Below are 21,230 nucleotides of genomic sequence, written 5' to 3'. Positions count from 1 at the left end.
CTTTTTGAGTTGAAACACCCGCCCACATTTTAACGGCAGAGATTTAAGGAGGCGCTGCCGAGATGCGGCAGGAAGGCCCAGCAGCCAGCACCGCCCGCCCCTCGCCCGGCCCCGGCCGCGGCCCCGCCGCCGTTCCCGGCCCCGAGCGGCCATAGCGGGCAGGTCGCTGGTGGCAGCACCGCTGAGGCCTAGGGGGACGGGAACCCGGGGAGGGGGGAGCGGAGGAATTAAATACACGGGGGGGGGGCTCGGCCCCGGGAGGCGCCGCGCTGCCTCCCGCCGCCACCTGCCCGCGGGCACGGCCCCGCTCGGAGTCCCCCCGTCCCCCCCCCCCCCCCCTCCAGCAGCGACCCCCGGGGTCCTGTCCCCGCAGCCAAGGTCGAGGATGGAGGAGGGTCAATGTCAAGTTGTCTCGGCGCCCGAGGAGCGTTTTCGGTGCTGTTGATTGATTCGAAAGTGCCATTTTGAGGGGGAGCCGCGCACGGCCGCCGAGGAGCCGCGGGGGACTCGGTGTGCCCGCAGAAGGGGACGGTCCGGGGATGTCGGTGCCGTCCCGGCCAGCGGCGTTTTGTGCCTTGCGCTGCTTTCATTGCTGAATTGCTTTCAGTTTCAGGCAGCCCCGGGGAGGCTGAAGCCTGCACGAGTTCACCCTGCCAGAGGTAAGAGGAGGCAGCGGCGCGGCTCCCCGGCGAGCACACGGAGCCGAGCCGCCGCGGGGGCGATCCGCCCGGCTGCTGGCCGTGGGGACACCACGGACAAGTAGCCAGGGAGGGGAACACGCATGAAACAGCCCGGGGGGCTCCGCGACAGCTTCCACAGTCGCATGTGGCGATTGCTGCGTGGCTTTGGGCTCGGCCGGCCGCTGACAGCCCGCGGGGACAGCGCGCGTCCAGGGCCTGGGTGGCGATGATCGCCCTGCTGCAGGCACCAGCCGCTCCCCGGGGCTCTGCCGGCGGCCCCGCAGTGCCAGGGGGTCACAGCAGCGATGATATTTGTGCCTCCGGCTCCGCTTTAACCTCCGCTTGCTTGCTGCTTCGCGATTTTCCTGCGCCGATTCCCCGGGCCGCTCTTGCTTGCGAGAATTGGAAGGGGGAAAGTAGCGAGCTGCCTCCAGGAGAAGCAGGGCAAGCAGCTGGGCTCCGAGTGTCAGCTGGCCCCCGGCACCGCTCCCACAAAAAGGGGAAAATTAAAGCGTTTTTAAGGGCCTTATTACGATAATTCTCGGTCACAAGTAATAGCGCAAATAGTTTTGTAAACAAAGATAGGAATTATATTTTTTCCCTAGAGATAACTCCAGAAATATAGGCGTATAAATAATACCTATATATTAATTGTTTTTCTGCACGAAGGAGGAATCAATACGCAAAACTTAGAGTTTGCAATCAGGCGGCTGTTAATAGACTTATCTCGGGACTAATCAGTGCCTAAAATTCCCAGTTTTGGTGGTGTTACCTACTGCTGATTTACTGCAGAATTGGACCTGCGGGTCTTACAACAGTCTTCTACTAATTCTTTTGATTTACAGTTAAAAAAGAAAGCCCCCATCTCCTGGTAATCACGTCACACAGCAAAAATAATTAAGTAAACTGTAGCTGGGATGCTGCAGGCCTTCTGCAAGTAAAATTGCCCAGCCAGAAAATGCCGTCAAACCTCCTCCACAGTAGGGGCTTCATCAAACACCTTTCAAAAACCTTTGCAGAAAGAAGTGTGTTCATTGTAATCATTTCCTTTTGACGGTGGTAAAGGTACTCCCTGTAAAACAGAACGAGCTGCCCCGATCGGCACCAAAATCGGCAGCAAAAACCCCTTCTGGAAGGCGACTTTGTCGCCGCAGTGCCTAAACTTTCAGAGTGTCCCCCTGTAACCAGCCTGACACTCGCCCCGGGAACAACTGTAGGGCTGAGCAGAGCGAGGAGCTGTGAGAAGAATAGAAACTTTCATTGTGACTTTCACGTGAACTTCCTGTGATGCGGGACACGTTGAGCTTTTCACCTTTTCTTCACACTCTGGATCAAATCCTTCCTGTTGTGATCTAATATAGATATCATTATTTAAAATATTACCGTAATAGACGTGAGCACTGTGTAACTTATCTTGACAGCACACCTATAGCTTACATCCATGCCAGGAATTAACTGGCTTTAATCCAATTTCTAAAACTTGCTTTTCAGCCTTTATTATAGTTACTCTCTAGTAATGTGTGGGTGGATTTGTTTGTAATTTAGCCTTGGCTGTCACTGGCATTGCACCATACCTTGTACCTATTACAGAACTGTATGTAACATCAAACTGAACAAAAGCAGGTGTGAAGGCAATTATTTTATTTTATCATCCCTATATTCGGCGGTGGGGAGCTCGAATTGTTACACCGACGAGTAATAAAAAAGAAAAAAAAGAAACACCTATTGGGAAACCTTGCCAACATAAACTGAAACACGATAAAATATAATATTTAACTTATCTGATACTCTGGCTTTGCATCCTAAGTGGCGTTTTAGTAGGGCTTTAATCCACCTTGAAATTCTGCACGGTTATGCAGCCGCAAGAAAGACACCGAGTGCGTCCTGAAGATGCCTGTCCCCAGCAGCGCTCAGCAGCAGGCTTTAAACAATTCCTCACCTAGAGGAGCTCCTCCTGGGGAGGCGGACAGTCCTGCAGGTAGGGTGAAACATCTGCCCTCGCTGCCCGGGGCTGGCACACGGTGTGCGCTGGCTCGTCCTCCCCGAGTCCCGCTCCTCTCTGCCCTGCTGGGTTGTGCCGAGCCGTGCGGCGGTGCCGTCCTTTCCCCCGCAGTTCTCCCTTTGATTCAGTCGGCAGACCGAAAAACTCGTGTGTTACCTCGCCGGTGCGAACAGAGAAATAAACAAACAAACAAATAAACAGAGAGCTGTGATTCCCCACACTGGGTAAGAGCCTTCTTTCTAGGACAACAGTACCACGGCGGAGCTCTCACGGGTCGGAGAGGGGCGTGAGGGGCGTGTGACCCGGGCTGGCCGCGACACGGGCGGGGACAACCCGCAAACCCTGAGGCAATTGGGGAAATTTGGGGGACAACGAGCACACCCCGGGCAATTCGCACATCGCAGCTGGTGTTTCACGCCAGGGCTGGCTGGGGGGCGGCTGGACGGCTCCAGGCTGCGCCAAGCCCTTCCCGCAGCCCCCCCGGGGAGCCAGGCGGGCACCTCACGGGGCGAGGCGCGGCGGGGCCGCCTCAGGGCCCCCCCCCCCCGAGGGCCGCTCGGGCTCCCCGTGCTCGCAGGGCCCCGTTAGGCCGCAGGCGGCGGCGCAGCCCCCCCCCGGCTCCCCCCGCCCGCGGCGGCTCCGAGGGGCCGGCTCAGCCGCGTGCGGGCCGGGCCGGGCCCTCCGCGGGGGCCTAGGGACGGCCGGGCCGGGCAGGGCTCCCCATGCGCGCTCCCGCGCCCTCCTCCCTTCAGCGGGGCCGCGCAGCAGCAGCGGGGGCGCGCGTGAGGCCGAGGAGGCGCCGCCTCCTCCCCTCCCCTCCCCTCCCCCCTCCTCCCTCCTCTGCTCCTCCTCCTCCCCTCGCACAGCGCTTGACAGGAGCGCGGTCACGTGGCGGCCGCAAAGCGCCGCTTTGCGACCTCGATGACAGGCAAAGTGTGCGACAGGCGCGGGGGGGGCGCCGCCGCCTCCTCCTCCTCCTCCTCCTCCTCCTCCTCCTCCTCCTCCTCCTCCCGCCGTGCCCGGGCCGGCCGCTGAGCGAGGCAGCGCAGCCTTCCTCCCCTCCTCTCTCCTCCTCCTCCCCTCTTCCTCCTCCCAGGCCCGGGATCCCGAGCGGCGCCCCCATGAGCCCCTAGCCCCCCCCCCCCCCCCAGCCCCGTGCAGCGCGGAGGGAGCCGGGCAGCGGCCGCCATGGCGTCCAACACGGACCGCGAGATGATCCTGGCGGACTTCCAGGTAGGCGCCTCACGGCCCGCACCGGGCCCTCTCCTCGGGCTCGGCGGGGGAAGGGGCGGCGAACCCACAAAATGTCTCCCCCTCTGAACAAAAAACACCTTCTCTTTTTTAATTATTTATTTCATTTTGGGTGTTGTTTTGTTGTTTTTCGCTCCCTCCCCCCCACCCCACCCCGCCGGGGGAAGCTGTGGCAGCGCCGGGTGAGTCACCTGCGGCCGGGCAGCCACCCCGGGGCTGCGGCGGTGGCAAACTCTCCCCAGCCCACCCAGCGCCCTGCTTCTGTAGGCTGAAAGTGCGTGTCCCTACCAGGTGTCTGCCTGTCACCTTCCTCCTGCCCCGCAAAGCCGGGGTGATTTAACTTCAAACTCCTCAATCGTATTTTTTAAGTCTTTCTTTAAGTGATGGCTGATGTGTGTTCAGAGGCCTGGTCAATCTCTTCGCTGTGTCGCTTCTTACCATGGCCTGCCTTCTCTCTCTCTCTCTATATTTTTATCTCCAAGTAAGCAAACAAGTGGAAGATACCTGAATTTGTAATGGGAGAGCCAAAAGCAGCTTGTAAAGATATTGGTTTATATCTGAACATCATTTTAATATTGTTTCTCAGTCCATATATCCTCCTTAAGCTTTGTCTGTTTGCAGTGGTCAGTCTGTTGTGGCTCCATTCTTGGGTCACACTGTAGAACCGGTGTCTGTACGTGCCGCTTGTTACAGAAGCATCTCTCACCTGTTAGCTGGGAAACCAGCTTATTCCGTTTTAAAACGAAAAAAAGAAAAGCTATCCCCTCACTCTGTGTGCACACGTGTTTAACAAGGATGTTTCTTTGGAATTACAGGTGGTGTGACCGTAGTGTACATTACATAATTCCTCTTTTGCGAAAGGTATCTGATATCTTCCTGACGTAACGTGTGGAGTTCCCAGTTTCCCAGTTGATAACAGGGGAATGTTTTCACTTCTTGTACCTACATACGTTACACTCACTCACTTAAACATTCGGTGACTGTTTCTGTAGCTGTCCTTTATTTTGCTGCGCTTGGAGATATTTTTGTGTGTGTAAGGAGTAATGGCCCTATTTTAAGGATGGGTTTTCAAACTTCTTCCAGTACCAATTCCTTGCATAAAAGGAGACTGGGACCCCGTTTCTGCATCCGTACTAGTGGAGACAGGTTTCTGTGGAATCCCATGTTACCAGCTAGAACAGGTTTGCATTCTGGAAGCCTAGACAATGATTCAGTTAGTAGCTGGTAAATTTCACAAGACTTTTAAATAGGGTTTTCAATCTGTATCTCCTTTCCAAGTTTTCAGTGGCAATGTTATTTTGCAATTCTGCAGCATTTTTCTGCTTGGATTTTGAAACCAGTCAATAAAGGTATAGGAGCAACTGCAGTGTTTGATACCATGAAGACAAGTAAGTATTATTGCAAGCCTTCAGAGTGGCAGTGGAGTTGCAGAAATCATTTGTAGACTGAGGATGACATAATGCACCCAACACCCAGGAAGTACTTTACTGTGTAATAATGCTTCTGGAAAAAAAAAAAAAACAAAAAACAACAAGATGAAGAAGTTTTATTTTTTTTCCTTTCCCGTTTACTTTGCCTCTCTTATTTCTGCCATAAACTTTGTTTTTCTGTTTCACTTCATTTTTATTTTTTTTTAATAATTCTCAAGCTTCTCCCTGACTTTGAAATACTGAATGTCAATTGTCATGCTCTAAGCTTTAGATTAGTAAAGGATAATGCCAGTCATTATTACGCCACATATGTTTAAGCTGTTAAAAATGGTGAAGGATTTGAGGTATTTCAAATACATGATGGAATTCACAACTCGTTCACTACAATTTTAAAATGGAAAATAAAATGTGCAAAGTATTTATTCATGATTCTGTCTTTTGTGTTTTCTGTACCTTTTAATAAATATATTTATTAGAGTTATATTGCCATCTTCTATATTTGTGTGAGGTATCTTGTTGAAGAATGGTGCATATATTGAAAACTTTAAAAACAATTTTCTCTGTTTTTGTGCAGCTGATCTTTGAGTGAAACTGGGAGGGAAATTTCTTCAACATTTCACACTCACCTGTCCCAAGTTTCTTTTAGGAGGGATAGAGCAGTGGGCTTTGAACTTTACAACATGAAAGGTGTTTCCCTCCCCATAAATTTTTTTTCAATGAAGTAATAATTACACTAATGTTTGATGCTTTTGGCAGGCATTCATGAGCTTATTTTATGTCTTTCAAAATCATTAGGGATGCTTCCATTAGTTTCAACTAGAGCAGGAGCTTGTATTGTTGTTTTTTTTTTTTTTTTCCCCATTTAACTCAGGTTGCTGTAACAGGCTACTTCTGAGATACTAGAATGTACTTAAATACATAAAATATTTATATGTATAGACATACATTGAATAATTTTACAGAATACTTTAACTACAGGGTAAAGCGCCATAGATGATCTACCAAAATATTTTTTCAAACATGTCTTAAAAAACCCAAGCCTGTTCTATATGGTTTATAATTTTTTTCTTACACTTTTTTTTTTTTTTTTTTAATAAGATTACTTTATGCTACCTGGAGAGTACAAGGCATGTAATGCATACATGCACATAGGCTGTATAAGCAACCTGTCTAACTTTTCCATCTCAGGTCTTCACTTAGGAAAGATTACACATGGGTAATCTGATTGGTTTTCAGTGGAAGTAGCTAAGTAGTGGAGTTAAACACACAAACAAGTTTTAGTTGTCTTACTTAAATGCAATTCAGAATTTCTCCACAAAGTGTCATTGGCATGTAGGAAAAATTCCACAGAAGGAAGAAAAAAAATCACCAGCTTGTGTTTGTATTCTTTGACAAGGTAATTGTGTTTGAATTGGTAAAAGAGAGATGCTGCAGCATGCCTCGAATTCCATGAGAAATAAGGGAATATAATTTCTACATTTTAAAAGTCTCTGTTCTTCCACTCGTGTTTAATTGCAAGATGTTCTGTTGTTTCCATCAGGATACCCAGGTAGTCACGTTACAAATGTATTCACAATCGATGAGGTTTGGGGTTTGAAGAGAATTATTCTCTGCTGTGTTAGCCAACGTTTCATTGTAAAGAGGGAAAAAAAATTGCAACGTCAGTTGCAATTGTGAACTCAGTTGCAAACGTCAGTTGCACTTAACTTAGTTAAATGGGTGTAGCTGAACTGTTCAGGAATGATTTTGAGTATTGGCAGGAGTGTCAGGTGTAGACAGTTACGTGTACTTGGACCTGAATTTTAGTTTTGACAGCTTCCCTTAGGATGGGGGCTAACGGTAACAAAAATATCCTTTTGTCAGGGTGAATTATATCCATGTATAGGACCACTTTAGTCGTACAACGTGATTCTCTTCAAACTAAGTCCTAAACGTAGAGTTGGCTGAAGGATTAACATTTTTCATTGACCAAGTAAATAAGCAGTTCAAGTTTTGGTCTGGGTTGGAAGACCAAGACTTGGTCTGAGTTGGTTGGAATGGTAAAGCTCAAGATGCCTTGCTTTCACTGATACAACAGGTATTTAATAGTTTTTTCTTCTGTCTTCCATCTGTATTCATTGTGAAACAGTTGTGATATTTTTCTTTTCAAAATTAACTTAAAAAAAAGCATACCAGGCAATAGAGTGCTTTGGTATGATTCACACACACACACACACATATTCATAAAGACATTTTTTTCAACATTCACCTTTGTGTCATTTTTTCTTCATAAAAACAGGGGTTTGTGGGAGGAGCGAGGGGGAATTGGGAAGGAAGAAAATCCTTGCCAGAAAGGTGAGAAAGCATGCAAGATAATCCACGTTTAAAGTTATCAAATCGGTTGTTACATTGATAGATCAGCCTATGGGGTTTTATTTTTCTATATATTATTTATGCACTTCTATGGTTTAACCATAACTCAAGCTACTCACTTCTTTCTGGAATGGTCAAACTAAAGAAACTGCAGAATCTTTATCACTTGGAAGTTAACGCAGAGCTGTTCAGTAACTGACAGGATGTGTTTCTGAAGGTTATTTGAAGGTTATTTCTTGTGTGGTTATGAAAAACATCAATTTGCTTCAATTTGCTGACTAAGATTATCTGTGTGACGCACACAGGTTTCACTATCTAATGGTAGATGTGCAGAACTGACGGGTGTCTTCATTTTTTCTGAGGGTGATGAGGGAGCTTTGCTTTCCGTTATTTGGTAGTTAATGTCAGCATGAAAATTTGGTGGGTGAGGAGGCAGGTGGGTGCAAGAACAGCTTCAAGTCGGGACACTCCATTCTTGACCTGAATGATGACTTATGCTGGGGGCTGGAAAGAGCATTTCAACTGCTCACTGTAAGGGGAAGCTATCCCCTAAGGGGTTTTGAGCCCATAGCAAAGTTGATGTCCTTATAATTGTTTTCTAAAAGAAAAGGTGTCAGTGTTTTGTCATGTAGGCACTAGAGCAGATAGGACTGTTCTTGATTTCTTTGAAGGCTTATGTGAAATGTTTGGAAATTCACTTGGAACAAGCTCCTCAGCAAGTGATAGGTGCTCAAGAGGCACCCAGTCCAAGTTGAAATCTTTGGGAAGTTGTCCTCAAACTTACAAAAATGCAGACCTACAAGACCTACAGACATCAGGAAGGCTACCATGGCACCCAGGTGTCTGGTTTTGTATGTGCTCAGATCTGTCTGAACTTAAAACCTCACATTCTTGCTCACAAAACCTACCAGGATTCATGCTTCTGTGTAGCCTCTGGAGAATTGTATAGGGTTTACTGTGCAAACAAGGACCTTAGGACACTATAGCATATAGAAATTTATACGTGTGATACCTCATGTTTTATATCTTCATTACTGTTTTACTGTTTTATTTAATCATTGTGTGTTTTTTTTGTTTTTTTTTTTTTTTTTTGGTCCCATCTTATAATTTTGAGCATTACAGAGTCAGTAGCAGTGTTGGAACCAGTGGTTGAACCTCTTGGTTTGCAACACAGTTGGTTTTGTTTGCTCCAAGTGGCCTTAGGGTCAAGAGCCATGATGAAAGCATGCTGCATGTTTACTGCATTTTAGCTTGGTTAGTTTGATTGTCACTGCCTGCTACCAAGGCCATTGCTTATATTAATTAATTCTTTGTGTGTTTCTGAAGATTCAACAGTTTAATTTCTTTAGATGCTTCTAGAATCTGCCGTAAGCCCAAAGCTTTGTTCCTAGTTTTGTTCCTACTTGTCAGCTCTCTGGCCTTTAAGCAGGAGGTGAGGTGGATTCCAGAGCCACAAATAAGAAATGGGAGTAAGCATGATGTCCATTAGAAACACAGTAACTCAAATATTTCCACTGATAGCTGTTGATGGAAAAGCCTGCTGATTTCCCTTACACGAGGACAGATATTTAATTAGAAATACTCTCTGACATTTATGGGGAGGAAAGAGGATACTATGATTTGTGTACATTACAGCCGTGCTGTAGGAACCTAAATAATTTACCGCTGGAGCACTGATTCATCTTCAGAAAGAGGTTTATGCAGTTCTTTTCATTCAATTACTTTGAAAAGAGTTCACATCATAGTAGTCATGTCACTGTTTCCATCAGCCTATTCACATAGGTATTTGGGTTAGTAGGTCACTGAAACAGATCGAGAGGTGATAGCTGTAGGATCCTTTTTCAAATGCCATGACAAATAACAGGAGATATAATAAGGAAATTATCAGTTATCTCTACTCCTAGGAATGTGTTTTTATTGAAAGAAAATGAGAGTTATTTGGCAAATAGAAATTAAAATGTGTGGCTAGTATTCCTTGGTACACAAGGATCACTTACAGTAAACACATCTGTTGAGTCAATGTTTTTTTGTGAAAGGGGTTTGGAAAAAGGATGAAGATGTGAGCGAAGTGCTACAAGTCTTAAGGGGTCCTGAGAATCTCCTGTCTTAAGAGACATGCATTGGTGCAGAAAGTCTGAAAAAATAACATTTCCCCCTCTCTTTGCTCAGTTCTCATGGTTCAGCTGCCATTACATGCCTGGTTTTCATGCCTTTTCCTCCTAGGAACACGAGTTAATAGTTTATTAATTGAACTTTGCGGCATTTTTGGATAGAATTTCCTATTTTCCTAGTAAGTGGCTATGTTTGTGCGTTTGTGGGGCAGCCATTAGGTGAGTCCTTTCTTTTAACTGCTGTAGGAACCAGAAGCAGCCTGGGTAAACACCTAACATTTTATTTGTCCCTCGTCATTAGGATGAAAGGAAACGACATGCTTACTGGCTGGATTGATAGCTACTAATTAAGCCCATTTTTTAGAGTTGACTAGATAATACGCAGTTGTTAAAAACAACTCAAAGAGGAAAGCAAGGCCCTAATGTATGGATTAGATGTTAGTTGGCCTATCAAAGCAGTCCTGTACTGGTCCTCTGGGTCTGACTGGTTGAGCAGCTCTTTGTTCTGTGGGAGGAGGCACGCTTTCAAAAGATATTTCAATAAAACTGAAGTTCTTAAGACGTTTTGAAACCGGAACAGAGTACTGCAGCCCCTCCGAGGTATTTTGTATAGGTTTCACATTTTACCTATTGCAGGAACCAATTTGTAATGACAAGAACTCTGAAACTGAGTCATCTCTGTTTTTTTCTTTAAAGGTCAGGTTGTTTGTGTGAGCAAATATCAAAGGTGCCGTATCGGCTCCGATCGAAGACCCAGCTTGCCGAGTCTCTTATCTGCAGCAGTGGCTGGTGGCTGATCCGTAGGAAAGAGCTGTAAGAAACAGGATTTGAATGGATTTACTCCATCCTCGTTTCTGAAAGTCAGCAATTTAAGAGCTTGATGATGGAATTTATTGTAAGACTTCTGGAAATAAACTGTGTCGGTTTGAGTTAAGGTTGAGTTCTTCAACTGACTGAGCTCTTTGGGGACCTCTGAGCAGTTCTATGATACATGAGTTTGCTTTATAGAAGCTGTGTTCACTTTTCCTTGGTATGTCATTATATATATTCATGTATATACAAATTCTGTTCTACATACTCTACTGTTCCTCGTGCTACAGAAGGCAAAGTTGTCTGAACAGTAGAAATCTTCACCCTTTCTGGTTTTCCCCCCTAATAAAATTCACCAAAAATCTGTTGTCCACACTTTAGGATTGGAGGGTTGATTTAGCATTTAAAGCTGGCTGACTTAAAAGAACAGTCTGCTATAAATAAATTCGTATTCGTAAGTTACATTAAAATTTGGGAGACTATTTTCTGGTCTTGGCCATTTGTTCTGTGTGTCTCTACTGATGCTTCAGAGTGAGTGTTCTCTGTAAAGAGAAGCTTTGTTGCAGGATGGTCCCCAGGTTTCTCTTTAAATGAGTTCTGTCTGCTCATATTCACTAGCTTTTCCAATATGTCCTTACCTTCCATGCATACTTCAGTGTCTTCATCCTTTGATCCCAGTGACCTGCTGGCAGTCTTCCCTGCCCTGATGCTTTTAAAAGCTTATGTAATTTTGTCTTTAGATTTTTTTTTTTTTTGTGATCTTTGTTGGCTTGAGGTGTAGTATGACATGTGCTTTACTAGGATTTGAATGTTCTTCTATTTTCCGATTTTGGATGCCATTGCCAGGTTTGACAAACAGGCCCATTCCTTGTAGTCCTGTACCAAAAAAAAAAAAAAAAAAAAGTGAAAAGTTGAGTAAAGCATCTATTATATATAAATATATAGGAGTTAGTGTTCTTTCTTTGTTCTTTCTTTATCTAGAAAATGGGTAACCCAGTAACCCAGGGTGTTTGTCTGCCCCCTGATTACCTGTTTTATTTTCTAATGTGCTAATGGACAATACACAATGGACAGTAAGAGCAAAATTATTGTGAGTCCAGAAATCTTGGGCTTCTTACCTTCACTGAGATGCTTTTGCAGATTAAGCAAGCATAGAAAACTTGTGATAATCCAAGCTAAAGCATTTTGTAGTTGGATAGTAGTTGAAGAGAATGGAGGCTGTCTTTAGTCCTCAGAAAAGACAGCCGGGTGTAGTAGTCCAGAGCACTAATGAACGGGCGCTGACTTTTGTTTTGGTTTGGTTTTTAATTCAGTTTGAGTCCTGCTCTTTGTGTGTAGCGCAGGGAACATGTGGCTTAAATGCTGAAGTGTTAGCGTGGGGCTTGGGGGGCTGGGGTTCATGTCTTGGCTCAGCTCGTGGTCTTCCCAGGGATGTGCCTTCGTGGTATTCTGGAAGCAGAATTTGTTCCAGAGTCTCCAGAGCCTTCAGAGCCTGCTGGAGACCATTTGAAAGTGGTTAGCGTGGTGCCAAGTTCTGCTCAGAAGTGGTTGGAGCTTCACACTACCAGCTCAGACTTTGTACCCCGCTGGCTTTGTTCGGAAGGCCTGCAGTCATCGCAGAGCCTGGGCAAAGTTCACTCTTGCCTGCTTGGTAACCAATAGTGGAAAAGTCTTATGTGACTTTCATAAATACCTTTCTTTTTTTGTGTTCCCCCCCCCATTCCTTCTGTAGAAAGGGGCTAGTGATCCCTTGCTGTAGGGTTTTGTTTGCTGTGGTGCTCAAACAGTACAAGGAGGAACCTGGTGAACAGGTTGGGGGTGCGAGTAGAAATGCACTGTGCAAAACTTCAGCCCAGTGTGTGTGCCTAAACCCTTTCTAGATTTCTAATGCTGGTAAGTGTTTTAGTTTGCTTTTGCTAAACAAGCAGCTGGTGACTCTGCTTGTTTTTACCAGATGGTCTCCAGAGGTATGTAAAAACAGAGAGGCGTGCTCATCACTTCATTTCGATACTTGTAGTAGGCACCTTTCAGTTTTTGTCTCAATCGATGTGCCTGGATGTTTTACAAATGTTTTTCTGAACCAAAAAGAAGTAAAAGTTGCTTTAATAACCACAGGTGACTCATAGTAGGAGCAGCCTCCCTTCGGCAGGGTTGGTGCGAGGTCAGAGCGCCGGGGCATGCAGCTCGGGGGCAGCCTGGGGAGAGGGGCTGGTGGGGCCGTGGGGTGAGAGGTGCCCAGGAACCAAAACCTCTCCGTGGTGTGCGGCTCAATCTCTTCATAGGCCAGAAGGGTGTTAATGTGGAGCCTGGATCTGTGTTATGGCACTGCAGCCTTCGCTTGGCTGAGCGTCTTGGTTTAGGCTCACCTGTTGAGGGACGCATGCTGTGTGCCGATGCAGTTGCTTTGATGTAGTTACCTCTGTGACAGCGCCTGTGTGGATTTTAAAGAGAAGTTTCTCGCTTTCTGGTTATACCATAGGTGAATTACCGTCCTGAAGCTTTATGGGTTTGGGCAGACGTCTAGCAGGTGCTGTGTTGGAGAGGGAAGTACGCAAGGAGGTGGCGAAGAAGGACATATATCTTTATGAGATAGAGAGAGCTCCAGTTGTATTACTAAATCTAATAACAACAAAACGTTGGATACTTCTGAAAGGAAACGTTTCCTAGGGTGCTGTGTGGGCAGTGATAGAGATGAATGGCTCTGCCTTCCTGGCCTTCTGCAGGAGATGCCAAAGGGTGAAGGCTTGCCTTCCCAGGTGATATCACCCATTGGATCTTGTGCCTTAAGGTGGTTTTTTCTCTGACATCGTAGTTTTGTATGAATGTTAAAAAGGTGGACTGGGCTTCAGCTGCACCAAAGTGCTGATGACAGAAAGCTCTTTTCCCATTTCATCCAGCACAGGAGAGTCTGTATCAGCTGTTTCAGTATCTGAGGACTGGGCATTGGCAAGCTTAGCCTTGCTCTGAGACAGACGGGTGTGATGTTAGTGAGAGGAGAAAGTCTGTAGCTGACAACTGGTGTGAGTGCCCTGCCGATCGGTTGTCTGAGCTTGGTGCTGTGCGGGGTACTTGGAGCTGTGGCTCCGGTGTAATCCTTTTTGTTATGTGGACAGAGCCTGGTACCTGTGTTTGCATCTGCCCTGGGTTACCGCTGAGGATGTAGTTGGCAGAGTGTGTGTGGAGATCAGCTGGGTTCAAAGGGAGTTGCTTTTTCTAGCTAACTTTTAGAGGAGAGAATGCTCCATGTAATTCACTGCCATCGGGCAGCCTGATTTGAATGGCTCTGAACCCGTGGTGTGAAATGTTCGAGGCTAAAGCCCAGGCTGGGTTGGGTTAGGGGTGATTCCTTTGTGAGGGGAAAAAAAAACATGGTTACTGTTGGTAGCCAAAGGAAATACAGGATTTGCTCAGCCAAAATGTCGAGGGAGGCAGGGCTCTGAGTCACTGCTATCTCGCTGCAGGCCGTTTGGCTCAACCTGGCTGTCTGGATCCTTCTGACTGCCGCATTGTGCCTTGGCGAGGAGGGCAAGGGGCCACAGGTGAGCCGAGAGGAGTGAATTCTGCCTGGCTGCCAGATACCATTTGCTCCCGGCTTCTGTGCAACAGATGCCACCCGCTGCCTGTCAGGGCAACAGTAGCCCGGCTCTGTCTTGGAGGCGGCAGCAGCTGCCTGCTGCTCGCCCGGTGGCTGCAGTAACAGCCCGGCTCTCTGTGTGGGGAGCAGCAGTTGTCTCCTCCGCTTCGCCGTGCAACAACTGCCTGGATCTCTGCAGCAGGTGCAGGAGGAGCATTTTCAGCAGCAGCTGCCGCCAGATGGGGAAGTCAGCTGCAATCCTGTGATGTGGAGGTAGGCTAAAGCCTTCGCTGGTGAGGTGGGGGGGTCACGGAGGGGCTCAAAACCCAGATCCAGCTGTTACGCCTGCCGAGGTTAGGCTGCCCTGCAAGGACTTTGGAAGAGCAAGCCTTCCATCACATGTTACAGTCTTCTGTAAGCACCTCCTAGGTTTGTCTTGGGTGCCTGGAAGTCTGGCTGCCCTGCAAATTTTCTCCTGTTGAATGATGTCCTCGATGGCTACTTTACTTCTTAATGGTGATTAAGGTTGCTTTAAATTTACAAATTGGACCCGTAATGGATAGCTGTGAAACTTTGCCCTCAGGATAAGCGCTCTGTCAGTAACGGAGGTGGTGGTTAAGCTGTGAAGCTACCTGAGAAACATTTTGAGAAGAGCTGTGAAACTTTACTGTATGCAAATCTAAATCTGGCTGGTAGAAACCCAGACCTGGTATGGAAAAGCAGGACGCTAAGAAAGTCAATTTAACATTTGCTAGCATTATCTTCAGAGTCTGTGCTTGTGCATTCAGTGCAAACCAGGAGTTTAGTCATCATCATACTCATTTTCCTCTGAAAATTCCCAGAAGAGACTCTCAGTCTCTAGAGAAGTGCTGTAGCTGCTGTGAAGGGTAATAATGCTATCCTAGGTTGAGAGGGAATTCAGAGAGGAGGAGAAAGCATTGTTCAAACTTTTCCACCCCCTTTGTCCTTCAGATAAATTCCTTGTTTTCTTTTTGGTGTGTAAAGCTTTGCAAAACGGTAAACGTTGGAGGTTTTACCTTTACTCTGGTAGCTTAAGCTTTAAACTTTACTTGGATGATGTTCTGGCTGATGCTTGAATCAAGATTTAGTACTTTACTAGTAGGAATTTTCTTCTGAAATATTTAATGTTTTCTATTAAATAGGTCTCTTAAGAAAATAAATCTGAATTCAAAATCAGTTGAACTGAATCAAAGCAGAATTCTCAGCATCACTCAGTGTAATAACAAACGTGGTTTTGCTTCTTTGGAGCTCATATGTTCCTATATTTTGAAGGTTTTCTTATTTCTGTTCATTTTTTTCCCCACTTTGGGTAGAATTAAAGGCGTAAGAAAGCAAAACCCACACTTTATGTATTGTAAAGAGTAAGCCCTGCGATTCTTAGTCTGGCTTCCTAAAGAAGTAAGGCAAATAGGAATATGGTACCCAGGTGTCCCTACAAATAACTTTTGAACCCAGGTATCCCTCCTAATGAAATTCTTCTAAATTTCATGAAAATAGAGCCAGACAACCTGGAAAGAAGTCCATAAAAACAAGACTTTATAAGTATGCCAGCCACGGGAAAAGCCTAAATCAGCCCTTGCAATTAGGGATGAGACACAAAACCAGAAGGAGCAAGACTTCTAGTTTTGTTGCTCACAGAACCTGATGGTTTCCTGTGTAACCTTCCTGAAGAAAAGAAAAGCAAGGGTAGGGCAGGTTGTGCTGGGACTGATCTCCCCCTCCAGAAGTCCTTGGTGACATGGTTGTCGGCGAGAACTTGCTTTGTGTGCTGCTTCCTTAGGGAAATAAACGAGGTGCAAACCAGGTGACTTTCTTGAATTTATAATGCAGGAAAGAAACACTTTTTAAATGTCTTATGGATGTTTAGACCAGTGATGGAACATGACTTGAGGCAGAAATTTGTACGTGAGGGTTTGTAGCGTCTGATTCAATTCTTCGTGTCGAGATGTTATTCTGAAGTCACAGTCTGCTCTGAATGTGACACTAACGCATGTTAAGGAAGATCTTAAAGCCTTGGTTTTGTGGTTACGTTGAGTAGTGTTCATTCATCCATTGTCATTCAGAAATGTTTGTATCCTTTTCTATTGACAACCAGTAAAATTAGTTAATCTGGAAAGTGAAATCTTGACAATTAATTTTGAGCAGTACTAAAACTAAAGGCGATTGTAAAAATGGTACAAGGGCGTTCCACAAAACTGCTCTCCTTGCTTATTAAGAATTGTATACAGGTGTTAAAAAAAGATAACAGGAGGAGACATGCTGGTTGGAACAGCATAATGCTCTGAAAAGTCATGTAGGGTTTACAGGGCTGATAAATTGCAAATAGTGGCTTTTGGTTGCTAAGTTGGCCAGATTTTAAGTGTGTTTCTCTTTGCTATTGGAACCTCGGACTGTCACTTCAGCAAAAGTTCAACTGGCTTCTTATTTTTTTAATTTCTTTCTTTTAGTCATACATTTATTGTTGCAAACTGAGAGAAAAGTCAAGCCCAAACATGGAAAATGTGTGACCTGATGGCTTTGTATGTTTTGGGAGCGGGGAGGTTAAAAAAAAAAAAAAAAAAAAAAAGGTTTCTTCTGTGCTCCTACCCCCCTGCCATTTTCCTCTTTTAGCACATAAAGGAAAACGGGACATCATTGCAATTGGGAAGAGTGATCTGTTTGCTGCTGTTAACTCTGTAGTAGTGCTATTAAAACATTGGTTGTTTTTTTTTATGTAGCTGATATAAAACTTATTATATAAATATATTTTGATTCAACTGTGTGGTGGAGCAGAGGGAACGCTGTTATGCTTCAGATCTTGTAAAAGTCTGAACTCATCGTTGTGCTTGAATACTGAGGATAGCTTTGATTATGATGAAAGATAAATTCTAGAAAGAAGCGTAACTGTGTCTGTTTTTTCCATCTGAAATACATCTGATACCATTCAGTGTGAATGGTAGCGACTGCGTGGCAGAATGAATAGCAGCGCTCTGTCAGCTGAAGTTGAATAGTCGGAAAGGTATTGATATCAAAAAAAGAGGGTGCTGGACCAAGGTTTTCACTGAGCAAGGTGCTCTCTTGTATTTGGAATTAAGCTCAATTTACGGTACCATTTTGATGGATGTTACCACTACTTTAAAAATCCTGTTGCATTACATTTGTTGAGCTATTATTCCAGCCAGTGTATAGGGCTAGAATGATATGCGAGCTTTTTCCTTTTATCTGAAAGGAAAACACTTTAAATGTTCCATTAGATAGTCTTTGTTTTAAATAGTTTCACAAGGGTGTTCCATTGCACTTGGATGGGTCAGAAAGTCACACTTGCCACCGTCTTCTCCACTTACAGGGCTGTGTAACACCCGCGGTGTGTAGGGGTATCAAGTGATGGTGGAAGCTGTAGAGTTGGGTTTGGTTTTAGACAACAACTCAAACTTCAAATAAGTATTTCTGTGGTTCGTTTAAGGTAATAGAAGTGTTTCAGAGCTTTGAACCTGGAAATCTCAAAGCACCTTTATGAGACCACGCTGTTGTCCTGTTACAAACAACTACTTGTTTCCGTGTGTGGCTTGCTCAAGGTTACAGAAGAATTCCTGGTGGAAGAGGGAACTATATCCAAGCCTCTGGATGTTTGAAACTTGAAATCTAATTTTTGCATTATCCTCTCCTAACAGAAATCAAAGACCTATACATTTCCTGTCATTCTGCTGAAATTAATTAATTCATAAGTATTAATAATTTGATCAATGCTTTTAATTCAGTTTACTGTTTCTTTTTCTTTCCAGGCATGTACTGGTATAGAAAATATTGATGAAGCTATAACTTTGCTTGAACAAAATAACTGGGACTTAGTGGTAAGTATTTTTAAGAAAATGACTTTAGATCAACAGCAATGTGCCATCTTGCTGAGACAGCTATTATCTTTATTTCAAGTTTGCATGTTTCTTATGGCTGGGGCAAGCAAGTTATCTGCAGACTCTGGTCTGCTAAAGCCTCATTGTCAGGTAACAAAATACCAAGTTGCACATACCCTGGTATACTTTGATTGTTTTCATGCTTTCTTTATTTGTTTATTTTTCTTTAAATCCGCATTTCATATCATGTTTAGTTTCCTGCTTGTTTAGTTCTATGCTTAATTTTTGTAGGTAGTGTAAGTAGGGCAGCATTTTTGGAAGACATCTTGCACATGCACACAAGAATTTTGAGGAGTTAAGTGCCTGTGGAAAAAATAAGAACGTCTCCAGTTCTTAATGTTTTTAGTTAAAAATGAGATATTTGCTCCTCTATTGCTAATTGACATGCAGAATTCAGTCAGAGATTAAGTCTGTACCTGATTCAGATTTGGTGTTATCCAGATGTAAACAGAAAAACCAGCAAGCTCACCCTAAAAAGACTGTTGCCTTGTTTGTAACAGGGTTCATTGTGCAGACAAATACAAGGAAAACAATAATACAGGTTTATGTATTTTAAGGTGAACTTTCTGCCCATGCAGAGAGTTATCAGCATGAATAAAGAAACTCCATGTTTTAATGGTTACAAACTGAGTATCGCAGAGATGGTGAAGTTTTAAGCAGTGCTTGCTAGGAGGAATGTCGTGTTTCTTTTGAAGCACAATGATTAAAATAACACGTAATATTGTAACTTATTGTAATCAAACTCTCTGTACTCCAATCTTAATGTTTAATGTTGAAGCTTAATGTTTAAAGTCAGTGTTGGGTGAAGTGTACCACGTCTTTATTTGCCATGTGTCAGTATATGAGCAGGAATGAGACAACAGTGTGCAAAAGGGTGTACATATCATCATCCTTAAACAGGAAAACCCAAGTGTGTGTTGGCAGACTGGTACTGTTAACATCTTCTGCCACAGTAGTTTGTTGTGTTGTAATGGGGGCTGTTTTGAAAATTAGTGTTTGTTATGTGAAGGCAAAGAATGCCTTATGCGTTCTCTCTAGGTCTTAAGGTTTTCAATATGATGCATTAAATCAGCTGAATATGATTGTGAGGGTTTTGTAAAGTGTATGCTTAACATACAGTAAATGCTCACAGGTGATGTTGAAAAAGAGAATAATGATGAAAAATGATAAAAACAACTAAATGGATTTGTCTTTTATTTATTTATGCTCATTCTGGAGTCTCAAAAGAAAAAATAAAGGGAGTGGAGTACTTACAGCTGTGAGAATTCCTTTCCATATTTCATTTTGTTAGTGATGATTAAATGATCTAGAAGTAGAACACAGTGGGAAAGAAGTAATGACCCAAAAATGCAAGCTTAAAAAAGGCATAGGGAAAGTCAGACAGGAAAGAAAATTAGGGATCTAAGAGGTACTTCAGGAAATTGTCTTTGAAAATGCAATGGTAAGTTGTGGAAGAAAAATAAATGAATTAAGGTGAATAAAACTGACGAAGATGTCCTAAGTCTGTCATTAGAAGGGCACTGGCTCTTTTTTTTTTTTTTTTTTGAGAGAGAGGCTTATTGCATAGGTCTTTAGTGTGTGCATGTAGTGGAGTTGTGTGTGTGTGCATGTCCCTGGTGATTCAGTAGGCAAGTACAGAATCAGCCACAGGAAATGAGGGAGGAGGGAAGGCTTTGTTTTTGATTAAACAAAAAGGTCTTGGATGTTTTTAGCTCAAATGAAATTTTTAAAAATGTATATGCAACAAGCATCATGCTCCATGGATTTTGTTTTCAGGTAGTTTTTTGAGATTTTTTTTGTTTGCGCTGATGCAGTATTCCTACTGCTTGCTTTCTAAATACTTTTTTTTTCCTGGTCTTGTTAGTAGATTTTAGTATCAAGTGTTAAAATGTCGTGTATGTCTTTCCTGTTACTTGAGTGAATGTTGCTGTGTTTTTCGTTTTTTGGACATTAGGTCTTACTTGTAAAGAAAATCAAATATTGCCAAAGGAACTCCTTTCTTGGTTTAGTTCTAATAGCCACTTTTTTTTTTTTTTTTTAAAGAAGAATACATCTGAATTCTTTTTTCTTTGTAGTTTAGGATTGAAATAGCAGCTTTCTGTTTCTGAACTTTTAAAAATCCATTTTCAATCTTCAAACCCTTAGAAGTCTTCACGTCTCTTCTTCTATATGGGATACTTACAGACAATATAAACAACTTTTCTTCCACCTGGAACCAAACAACTTGGATTTAAACTTGAGTTGTGTATATTTTTGCAGTGTTCAAATCATGTTTGTAGCTGTTTGAAGGGATACAGGAAGCTGTCATTCATGAATGTTGTGTTGTCTTTGTTCAAGTGCTGAAAATCAAGTTTATCATGTGAGCGCTGCAGAGGAATTCACATGTAGTAACAACACATGAATTGTCTGGTGGGATCATGAAGTCGTAGCAATCTTACCAATAATAAGTTTCCTACTGTTGCATACGACTTGGCCTTTGTGGCGATCTGCTGCATGAAGCAGCTTAATTTTTTGGTGTGTATTGGAACACAGTAGCCTAGTTTCTGTCTTTAAGGCCAAGAAGTAAAAAGTTCTCTGTCACTTGAAAACCTGTAAGATTAACACAGATAGTACAGTGATGTCTTTAATCTTCATCTCTATGAAACTGTTTTCCAGTAAATGGATCCAGCAACTCTTAAGCCTGCTGGGATTGCTAATACGTTATTTCCTGAGTGTTGTTTCTTTGACATCTATCAATTTACAATAATTTTTAACATCTGAGGAAGCAAAAGTTAGGAATTTGCGTGCTATAAGATTTGATGTTTTTATGGCTTGTTCATTCAAACTGTGGCCTTCTGTTTTGGCATTTGAAGGTAAGATATATTTGTATTGTCATTCTTAAACTTTGTGTAAAGACAATAAAATAAAAGTATGAAAAATCCCAAGTATGTGTCTTTTGAAGTGTTTCCAATGATGGTCTGTGTTTGAAGGAAATGACCTATTCATGCAATAACTTGTAATCTGCTTCTTGGCTCTATGTGATACAGCCTTCATGCACATGAGGTTGTTACCTGTGTGATGATAGTTCTCTGTTCTCCTCATATCAAATACCAGCGCCTGCGCATAAACC

At 43.8% G+C, this 21,230-nt stretch overlaps 1 protein-coding gene across 2 annotated transcripts in view; it reads left to right on the top strand.

Moving 5' to 3' along the window:
• Positions 1–140: 140 nt before the first annotated feature.
• FAF1 (Fas associated factor 1) overlaps positions 141–21,230 on the top strand; it is a 161,841-nt gene continuing 140,751 nt past the window's right edge. Inside the window, exons 1-2 of one of the 2 annotated variants that reach the window (XM_072041622.1) lie at positions 141–659; positions 17,993–18,061. Coding sequence is in view for 1 of the 2 variants with exons in the window: in XM_038182665.2 (XP_038038593.1) it covers positions 3,871–3,915; positions 17,993–18,061 (114 nt within the window). In the remaining variant the exon portion in view is untranslated. Of the gene's footprint in view, positions 660–3,591; positions 3,916–17,992; positions 18,062–21,230 lie in introns of those variants that run through there. The other variant, XM_038182665.2, reaches the window with a different exon arrangement.

Source organism: Anas platyrhynchos, chromosome 8, assembly GCF_047663525.1.
Source record: "Anas platyrhynchos isolate ZD024472 breed Pekin duck chromosome 8, IASCAAS_PekinDuck_T2T, whole genome shotgun sequence".
NCBI classification, from domain to species: domain Eukaryota; kingdom Metazoa; phylum Chordata; class Aves; order Anseriformes; family Anatidae; genus Anas; species Anas platyrhynchos.
This window is presented reverse-complemented; position numbering and strand designations above follow the sequence as displayed.